The following is a 10,811-nucleotide window of genomic DNA, read 5'->3' on the forward strand; positions in this document are numbered from 1 at the left end:
ATATATATGTATATATCGCAGTTAAATATTTCAAGAGATAAACGAAAATAAACATCGAAGACTTTGCTTTGGACCACGGGCACAAATTTGGACCAAAAAAAAAGCCCATTAGAACAAATTTGACAAAGAGGCCCAAAACGAAATACCGAACTCAGCCCTGAATGGTTGAGATCAAACTTCCTGACGATCCAACGGTCAGAACCTTTCAGCCATTCATTTAAATTCGATCTTAATTATAAACCCTAAATCTCCTCTTACCAGCCATCGTCGCAAGCTCTCTCGCTCCCTAGAGTTTCTCTTTCGCGGCCGCTGCTCTTCTCTACGATCTTCGTTTCCAATCAAGATGGTAAGCCCAACACGCCTTATATTATTCTGATCTGTAATACTCTATCGTTTTCTTCTCTTTCGTTAGCATATGATTCAGCTATATATATATATCTGTTTATATATTGTTGAAACATGATGGCAGTGGAAATCTGTTAGGATATCGAATCGAAGCGGCATTTATTTTCATTTGGGTTGGTCCAAAAGTTAGGTCAGAGTTTGAGCAGAGTCCATAAATTCTGTTTGTATTTTCGGAAAATGGTTGCATATGAATCATATGATAATGTTTTGAAAAAATGATGTGGTGAAATTTAAGGGTGATAGAAATAAGTTAGGGTTTCAGAGACGGATTGTGTAGTAATGGATGTTTGGTTGCTCGTTGTAACAGGTGCTTCAGAACGATATTGATTTGCTTCACCCACCAGCTGAGCTCGAGAAGAGGAAGCACAAGCTCAAGAGGCTCGTGCAGACCCCCAACTCTTTCTTCATGGTATGAATATTAATCGATTGTTGCGTATGCTTTTGTGTTTTTTGTATTTGTGTTGTTTGGTTATGAAATGTTCAAGTGGGATGTTGTTTAGTTATGAAATGTTTAAGTGGGATAAGAGGATACTAATTTTGATTGTTTTAAACTTGAATAGGATGTCAAGTGCCAGGGGTGCTTCAACATGTAAGTGTTATCTGTTTGTGCAGTTTTTTGTTAGTATTTTTAAGATTGTGCGCTAAATTGCGAAGAAAGAGAATTTTGTTGTTGTTTAGAAGTGAATTTAATGGAATTTGTTTGTGCAGAACCACTGTGTTCAGTCACTCGCAAACAGTTGTGGTGTGTGGGAACTGCCAGACTGTGCTGTGCCAGCCTACCGGTGGTCGTGCCAGGCTCACTGAGGGTTGCTCTTTCAGGAGGAAAGGGGACTGATGCTCCTGCTAAGACCACTTTTGACTCATGTTAGTTTATGTGAAACGGAGCCTTTTGAAGGTTCATTTTCGTGGAAGAAAATAAATGGGTGCTGTTGTTATTGTCAAGTTATCTAGGTTTGGGTTCCGATATTTAATTTTGTTAGAATCGTTCTGGACTTAGTATGGCAGTGCCGCGTTTTGAATTTGTTTTAATTGAGTTTGCTATTTGAGATTATGAGATATCAATTACATCTTGAGATTATATATTGTTCTTGAAGTGTTTTCCTGCTCTTTTTATTTGATATCTATAAATTGCTTGTTTTGCTGTTGCAGTTTATAAATCTGTCTTGGGTGAATATCGTGGGAGTTCTGTAATGTGTTCTTTTACCTCTTTTATTTATACCTTGGAGGATTTGACGATCATCTCCTATCATACAGGTAGTTATATTATGCTTTCTAGGACACTGTTTTAGGTTGATTGATGGTGTTCAGCATGCATATCTATCAGCGAAACGCAGTTTTTGGGGTGTATAGTGGGTATCATTATTGTTTAATTGCTCTGTTTTTGGGCTATATTTATGTAGCTGTTAAGTCTCATGTTGCCCATTGATTTGCGGGATAATTTGAGTTCTTTTAGTAGTTTCTTTTGGTTCAAAGAAGACCTATGACTCAAGAGGCACGAGTTCAGACTCTTACCGATGAGTGGGTGAGTTAAAACTCTTATCGTGGCGGTAATCATGTGTCCGATTAAGGTAATCTCAGACTGGAGTTTGAAGTCTCCACAGCTTCAGGTTGCATGGAGTATACAATTGCTGTCCAATATTTCTTGAGCGGTCCAATAGCTTCGGCCAGCATGGTGGTGAGGTAGTGGAAACTTGGACGGAACGGGAGAGTGAGGGAGGTAGGTGGCCCAGAGAAATGGGAGTTGCTGGCTTTATATTTTGTATGTGATTGCGGTTGGTTATTGGGTCATATGTGCTCATTTGCAGGAGCACGATCTAGTTTTATCCTTTATAGCTTATTAACAAGGGAACTTTCACGAAAAGCTTATGGTATTGTTCATTTTAACGAAAAATCATATTTTTACATTAAAAAGTTAATCTTGGTACTATTTACTCAATCTTTTATTTTATCATTATCGTTAAAACTCAAAATTTTCAAACCATTTTAATTAGTTTTCTTATTAATAACTATGCTCATAGAATCGTGGTTTTTGGGTCGTTGGATATGAGAGCCTTTTTAAATTCAAAGCAAAAGGCCGGATATGCTTTACGTAAACTATTTATTGTGCTTCTGTTTCCGATTGATGCGTCTAAATCGTTGTTGGGCTCATATGAGTTAACGATCATCTGTCGGTCGGTTGTGCGGGTCTCACAACTCGTTATTTAGCAAAACACGGTTACACGGAAAAGATTTTTGGATGCGTGGATGAACGATTGACACCACGTTTCTCTATCATCAATGATCTTATCTCTAACATTAGGTTTTTATTTTTTTTATTTTTATTTTATCAGGTATAGAATCAAAGACGGTATTAAATGACGAGAGTGTTGACCCCAAGTCAATGACTTTTGGAGCTTTTGCTTTGTAATGTTGTGACACTTTTCTCCCAATAATTCATCCGACTAATTACACCCAATAATTCAAGCGACTAATTACTTTAATTACTTCCAATGGCTTTACTGAGTTTCTATCTTACAATCATTACCCAATAAACAAATCTCAAAGCAAAAAATCTAGTGTTTCGGAGTATAGAATAATGGGTAAATTACACTTTACCATCTTAGGTTTGAGGTTTATTACAATTGCATACAACATCTTCAAAACATTTCACTTTCATACCTCACCTTTTATTTTATTTCAATATAGTACATCCGTTACATTTTTCATTCATTGATCTGTTAAGAGATGACATGGCAGCCATAGTTGTGCTACGTGGCTACCAAATTTGTGTCACGTGGCAAAATTTTTTTTTTTTTAAATTTATTTAAAAATAATTAATTAAAGAAAAGTTATAAAAATTCAAAATTCAAAAAAAACACCCATAACCCATCTTCTTCCCCGAGGCGCCCCCTTTCCCTGCAACCAAATCCCCCAACCCCACCCCACCCCCACCCCCACCCCCACCCCTACCCCCACCCCCACCTCCGCCGCAACCCCCCGCAAGGGGTTTTTTGTTTTTTATTTATTTATAACTCTTCTTTAATTAATTATTTTTAAATAAATAAAAAATTATTTTTTTACGACATGGCACAACTGTGGTAGCCACATAAGCTCTTAATAGATTAATAGATGAAAAATGTAATGAATGCACTATATTGAAATAAAATAATAGGTGAGGTATGAAAATGAAATGTTTTAAAGATGTTGTATGTGATTGTAATAGATCCCAAACATGAGGTGGTAGAATGTAATTTACTCTAGAATAATCTGTACTTCTCCAGTTGCGCCTCACATTTGATAGCAATTTCTTGATTAAACATATGTCTTTGTACTTTGTAGTATACAACAACAACAACAACAATAAAATCTTATCCTACTAAATGGGTACTTAGTAGTATCTTGTTGACAAATATGTCGATGGATAATACTTGTACATAACCAGTAATTTCAAATCTTAAGTTCAAAGCGTGCTCGGACAACTTTACATGATTCTTATGGGAGTATTGGAGTACAAATAATTTCCAATTTTTCTTGTGTAAATCTGAATTAGGAGATGATACCGGTGCACGACAGTGATGTATAGTTTGGTCGGGCAATTATTGGTGGGTCTCTACCCCAACACTAATATTAAATTTTAATTGAAAATTTGCATGTATCTGAATCTTCATATATCTTTTAGAGACCGAGTTTCCCCCAAACTTGTCTTTTAGTTTAACATTTTTATTTTTGAAAACAGCAAGGCCTGTCATCGATGCTGCCGACATTTCGTAGGAAAACAAACACAAGCACGAAAAATAAGGCTAAATAACTAAAATGACCATTGATATTTGCATAATTAATAAAAACGATATTTGAAATTGAAAATCAATAGAAATGACTACTGAAATTGTCTATCATCTATGATTTTGATCATTCTGTTAAAAATTCTTTGGGCAATTTAAAAAACTTTGTAACTCAATTGTTTCTTAATCAAATTCAACCCATAATATATTAAAATGAAGAGAGGAAAATGTAGAACAAGATTATACCTATTTAGAAGTCTAATGGTTGCCGAAGATGGCCGGAAAATAGTCTGAAAGGTGATTCGTCCACGGAAAAACTAAAAACTCACCGGAAACTAGGTAAACTTTAAATATTCATAACTTCTTCAATACTTAACGAAATTGAGTGATTCAAAAACGAAAATCATACTTCTCGACGAGACGAAGATAATAGTACCTTTCTCAATGGCTAAACATTAGCGGCCGTCATTTTCTTGGAACCAATGAATTCTTATAGGGTGACAAACCATTCATTTCATATTTCAAGTTCAAAATTTGCAGTATACTTCCAATCCTCAAAAACACGATTTCTTTAAGATTGCGTGATAGTAAGAGTTTGATATTGGGAGGGGGGGTTTACTGATAAATTTTAATTGTATTGTTAATTTTATTTTGTATTATGCAATAAAGAAAAAAAGACAATTCATATTTAAAGTTTAAGCTAGATGTAGAGATAGTTTATATGGATTCGAATAAAATTTCCCAGACATTTATATATATATATATATATATATATGGGGCTCTCTCTCATTCTCTCCCTCTTGCAGAAAACATTGTGTAAGCAGCAGTTTCTGTGAAGGCGCAGCATACAGAGCAACCTAATTTCATCTGTTCAAACAACATTTAATTTGTTACTAGATTCAGTGTCACCGTTGCCCTTATTGACTCTCCATTTTTTTCTTCCTCTCTCTCCTTCTCTCCTCTTATCGAGTTAATTTTAAAGAGCTATGAGGGTCATTCTGCTATCTCATTTTTCATCCGGAACACTAGTTTTTCGGTGATCTTGGTGTGCTCTGCGTATGTAGATTATACACACTCAGAAGTTCCAGCAAACCGTGATGAACAAATCCCCCAAATTTGGACATTGATAGGGTTGTTTTTCTTGGTCGGCAGGTTACTATCATGTCTTGTTTAACGGCAAGAACAGGGCGGCAGAGACAGCGCTACGACGGTCATTTGAGGCTTGTTTCAGGGTAAACTCTTCTAACACCTCTTTGTTTTTGGTCATAGATTGTTTCCTTCGTTCTCTTTCGATAGAAGGAAGCAAGTGTTTTACTGTTTACTGAGAGTATGAATCCCACGTCGGAGATTTAAAGCCTTGCCAACTCCGTTGTTATGATAAATTATTGATGCTGTAGCATTATGCATCAATTATGTCTCAAATGATTTTTTATCTTTTTGAGTGGAAAAAATGAAAATTGTACTGTAGATGGTATTCAGGTGATAACAAGCTTATCTCTGGGTCCCAATGTTTTGTCACAACAAGTTGCCAAAGGCTCCAAAATTGCTTGTGGCCAACTGGCCAAGGGTTAAGTTGCTAAAGCTGGTGAAAATTGACTTGTGATAGCTCATGGCTTTATATTCCACTCAGTTATGTTCTCACACTTCACATGCTTTATGCAGTTTTGGAAATTCCCCTTTTAGTCATTCCACACTTGGAAGTGTTGTCTAATGTGAGTTAGTAAGCTTATCATGCTACACATATACAGCTATTTTCAAATTTAGTCTTTATATAAGTATATTATGTTTCGTAATCGTCAGATAAGACATAGAAGGCTGAGACATATCTCAATTGTCGATATGTTACCTAATGGCTAAGAAACACGTAAGGATTTAAGAACTTTATCGTATGTGTATGTATGCTTATGTCTCTTAGCTATCTTTGCATCTCAATTGTTTGTTTGTATCTAGTAATGAGTTGAACTTTAGCAGGCTTTCACTTCATCTTGAGTTGACACTATAGTAAAACCCAAAGTATTTCTAACGACTGCTTTTTACGGTTCTCTTGTTTTGTTATCTGTGATTGACAATGTTATGCTTGCAATATGGCATAACTCGGAGTGGTAACTGTTTATCTCCTCTTAAGAGGAGGATTATCTGTTATCTCTCCTTGAGACTCTCATAATTACATATTAAGAACAGTAATTATGCTTGTGAATACGATTGTCAACTATTAGTTTAGTCTTCATGAATAAAGCAGGAGAATGCTATAAAAACTAACAGTGTTTAGCTTGCAGTATAACTGATATAGTAGAAACGATAACATGAGTAATCTAAAGAGTCGTCATGAATAATGCAGGAAAATGTTGTAAAACTTTACGTAGATACCTTCCTCTTGTTGATTAGCCTGGAATAAGTACTTCGGTAGGCAGAGTCTGCGAGTGATTGGACTCGTAATTTCAGAATCAAACCATTTTGTTTGTGATAATGTAATTAAATCATGGAAGCTTCATATAGTATGGTTCAGAAGGTACATCACGTCATCATAATTAACTAGTTCATTCATTGTGTTGGTCCTATTGCTTATTTTCACTGGATATCCTATCCGTACGTTGTTGATGTTGTTCTTCCTTCAGAAGTACCCCTTCTCACTCTTTAAGTTTTTATGGGGGCTTTTCCTCATTCTGTATTTCTCGCATATTAGTTGAATCTGCTTGAATGGATACCTCCCTCTTACCGATTAGCCTGAACTTAAGCTACTTAGCTAGAAGAGTGTGCGGGAGCAAATGGACTCTTAATATCAAGATCAAACCTTATTGTTTGTAATATAGGCAACTCATGGAAGGTTCATAATATGGCAGTTATGGTTCATATGTATAACATGTCATCATAACGTGTTGATTCTCTGCATTGGTCCTAATCCTTTCTGTAGGGTATTCTATCTGTTATCTGTATGTCAATGATGTTCTTCCCTTAGCACCACGAGGGTTTATCGAAGACTTCTATAACATTTCCCTTCTATATTTCCTTTTCAACCAGCTACACTGTCACACGTTAATTTGGAAGTTTTTGAGGGAGTTATGGTTTTAACTTTCTATCTGGTGTAAAAAATAGGTGTATTCCTTATAAGTTTGAAAAGATTGCTGGCGGTTGCAATGGCAATATAGAGCAAAAATTGCTTGTTCTCATGATTTCTTCACCAAATCGGGATGATCTTGTGTTTCCAAAGGTATTAATCTTCCTTCTTTATTTGCTCTAAAAGCTCTAATTTGGTCGAATATTAAGCATAAAAAAAACCTTTTGATCAGGGCGGATGGGAGGATGACGAAACCATGAGGGAAGCTGCCTGTCGCGAGGCCTTGGAGGAAGCAGGAGTGAAGGGAGTTCTTCGTGTAGGTTTCTCTTCCCTGCTTGGTAACAGGCACGGACACCTTGGCACTTTAAATTTCAAATGCAATAGAATTTGTACCTGGACATCTAAATTTACACATATTCTCTCATGTACCCTATTGTTGTAATGGATTCTCACTTCATGTGTCTATAGTATCGGAAGTCTGTTTTCGTGGTTTTACACGATCTTCGTTTGTACATTTTTAATGTGATTACAATGTCTCATGCATAACACTGAGACTGATCATGATTCTCTACATAAAATATGATCAACTTAATATAATACAGACTCTGAGACTCAAGTAAATAAATAAATTTCATATTTGCTTCCAGGATAATCCACTGGGAGTTTGGGAGTTTAGAAGCAAGAGCAAACAGAACAGCTGCAGTCTGCAAGGAGGTTGTAAAGGTTTCATGTTTGCAATGGAGGTGACTGAGGAGCTCGATTCCTGGCCCGAGCAGGCTAACTATGGAAGGAAATGGGTGAGTTCTATACACTGATGCAATTTTTTTTGGTCCACCAGATAAAATACAAGGAACCAATCGAAAGAAGCACTAAAATTTGTAACCATTTTAGCTAACTCTTTGGCGTGATTATAAGCGAGGACTTCATATAATTTGTTGGTTGTAACCATTTTCAGCTCACCATAGAAGAAGCATTCAGATTCTGTCGTTATGACTGGATGCGAGAAGCGCTAGGAAAACTTTTGACAACCCTATCAGAAAGCAGGGAGAATAACACAAGAAATGAACTGGAAGAACTTCCTTTGAGGCCAATCTCCGAAATTGGATCAGAACATCCAATGTCATCATCACCGGTGTGCTTTGCTAATCATTCCAGTATCCACAGCTTGCAGCTTAAAAATTTAACCAGAAAAATGAACTGTACAGGATTGATCAATGATCACAGGTCATGTAAAAATCCCTTGTTCTGAAATTGTTGTATTTTTTATAGTAATTATGTTTATTTTTAAGTAAGTTTGTCCAGATCTTCTCATTTGTACAAACCTGTAAACAAATCAAGGGTTGAGAACCCTTATATTATATACTTGTACAAATATTTATAATTTGTTTTAGAAATGCTGCTAAATGCTGGCACAATGCAGAAAACGAGCAAAACAGATAAAAGCCAAAAAAAATCTCAAACTCCGGGAATGATCTTCAAACCCGACAAGAAAATTTCAAACCTCCACAAGCTCCTCGAGAACTCAAATCCTTGCAAAAATGCTTGAGCAGCATACGACAACATTCACCCTTGGCAGAAAAATCTTTGTTTAATTGATCATTTTGGTTAATTAGTTTGAGTTTAATTCGAAAGGCCGCAGGGGTTAAATCAACTTTGTACTTCTCCCCTTCCGTATCTCAACATTCTTAGACGACTATGTGAACTCGTGCATTGACGAAGATCTTTTGCTTCACAATTAGCCTAGAGAGCAAGCTGAAACAAGAAGTTTTTCAGTGTGATTATTACATTTTTATAGTACTGTTGCCAATATATGTGTTATAATATAAAAAAATAAAGACATTATTAATATTTAAGGACCTATATGCAAGTGTTTAAACATGAGCCAACTAGTAACACTATGCGACAGTATAATAACCACACCTCTTTTCAAACAACTAGAAGAATATATATGATTATGACAAAATTGGAAAAAATCAGATGACCTTGCTTGACCGTCAAATCTTCATGTTGTGTTACTAATCTACTCATTAAAGTACAAATAAATGAACATGTTAATATATATGAGCTACTTATTAACAGATGACAATGTAAAGCTAACACTTAAAAAATTTCACAAAACGAGTTTTTTTTTATTTTTTATTTTTTTATTTTTATTTTTAACAAACGATATTATCTACACTAATGGGGATGGGGTGAGTTTAGCCTCACAATAGGCTAGCAATAATGTGGTTCAAACTTCCATTTGACGAAAATTGAATCTATGACCTTTTACTTACAGGTGAAGAGTAACGAGTTAGAAAAATACATATGAATATGACCCAATGGGAAAGGATCAAAGGACCTTGTTTGTGTGCCTAACTCAACTTTGTCCTAGTTGTCTAGATTGTTGATCTGACACCCTCATCAAACCCTTAAACCATTCCATGTTACACGGGGAGGGTTCCTTAAATCTTTGACTCTATACCTTTCTTTCCAACACATCTTTCCATTCACACATCTGTTTTTTTTGTACCTTGAAATTGGAGATTCATGGGATTCACAAAATCCACCTTGCCCTTTATTCGAGTTTTCTTTGACTTTTGACACTTAATTTTCTTCGCCCCCTGAAGCCACTATTCACCTACTAATTAGTTCTCAACACCACCCACCATTCATGATAAATATATCAAAACTTCTTGTTGTTTTTTTCTTTCTGTTTTCTTACACCAATAAACTAATTAATATTAAAGCTTTTTTAAAATTATTCTAACACACTAGTGACACTCTAAACTTAGTTGGCTAATTTATTTTCACTTGACGTTGAAAGTTATATATACTCTATTGATTTACAATCTAAGCATGCATGATGTCTATAATGTCACATTTTTTTTGTTGTTTTTAGAACAAATTAAATGATTTTTTTTTTAATCAGATTGTGTGTTTGTGGGGTTTGGGGTTCTTTTAGACGAAAATAACATTACAAAGAAAAGTTCCTAGGGCAAGAAGAGCTAGCAAAATCTCATAACCAAGCCGGACGAGCCTGACAACCCATCGAAGTTAAAGTAGCTACAATAAAATTAGTCTCACAAAAAAACATGGAGAACAAAATACACTGAAAACGACCATATTAATTGTGTACGGTTTTTTTACCGAATTTGTATTTGATTGAACACAACATGTAAATAAAATAGATATTCTTAACCATGTAAGTTATGCATAACTCAAGTGAATAGGATGTTGGTCTTCTACCATGTTTTTCGAGTTTGAAACTACATCTTTATCTTTTAAATTATTGTAATAGTTTTGAACATTTTTTCCTTTCTTAGTAATAATAAATTATAAAATGTATAAAGAAAGCACATGGGTTGGCCATGCCACTCAAATGCTTAAGAAAACGATGGACTATATTTTATTGATTTAAGACTATTTAGCATATGATTGCAGACACCGACTAACCTATAAAATTTGTCATCACAAAACCATCGATTTTAAGGTGCTTTTGCAGAATCTCTCTTTCTATATGTTTTCTGAATTGTTTAATTAAAATGGAAGCTAGGAAGCAGGAACGATATGTAGTTTGTGTTGTGTCAGTCATGACTCATGAGTCAAAG

The 10,811-nt window shown here is 35.3% G+C and overlaps 2 protein-coding genes across 3 annotated transcripts; both read left to right on the forward strand.

The window, feature by feature from the left end:
- The first annotated feature begins 214 nt into the window (after window positions 1-214).
- LOC137731866 (small ribosomal subunit protein eS27y) lies at window positions 215-1,489 on the forward strand. Its single transcript, XM_068471108.1, has 4 exons — window positions 215-346; window positions 713-814; window positions 966-994; window positions 1,114-1,489. The coding sequence occupies exons 1-4, from the start codon at window positions 344-346 to the stop codon at window positions 1,238-1,240; spliced, it is 261 nt and encodes an 86-aa protein (XP_068327209.1). The 5' UTR covers window positions 215-343; the 3' UTR covers window positions 1,241-1,489.
- A 3,218-nt stretch (window positions 1,490-4,707) lies between these two features.
- On the forward strand, window positions 4,708-8,677 carry LOC137732215 (nudix hydrolase 13, mitochondrial-like). 2 transcript variants are annotated; one of them, XM_068471516.1, is made up of 6 exons: window positions 4,708-5,222; window positions 5,319-5,398; window positions 7,260-7,374; window positions 7,454-7,537; window positions 7,869-8,018; window positions 8,177-8,677. In XM_068471516.1, exons 2-6 carry the CDS (start codon window positions 5,328-5,330, stop codon window positions 8,468-8,470), a joined length of 714 nt encoding a protein of 237 aa, XP_068327617.1. In that variant the 5' UTR covers window positions 4,708-5,222; window positions 5,319-5,327; the 3' UTR covers window positions 8,471-8,677. The 2 variants fall into 2 exon arrangements, with proteins under 2 accessions (XP_068327617.1, XP_068327616.1); XM_068471515.1 differs by having other exon boundaries at window positions 4,708-5,398.
- Window positions 8,678-10,811: the final 2,134 nt, after the last annotated feature.

Source organism: Pyrus communis, chromosome 4 (assembly GCF_963583255.1).
Source record: "Pyrus communis chromosome 4, drPyrComm1.1, whole genome shotgun sequence".
NCBI lineage: Eukaryota > Viridiplantae > Streptophyta > Magnoliopsida > Rosales > Rosaceae > Pyrus > Pyrus communis.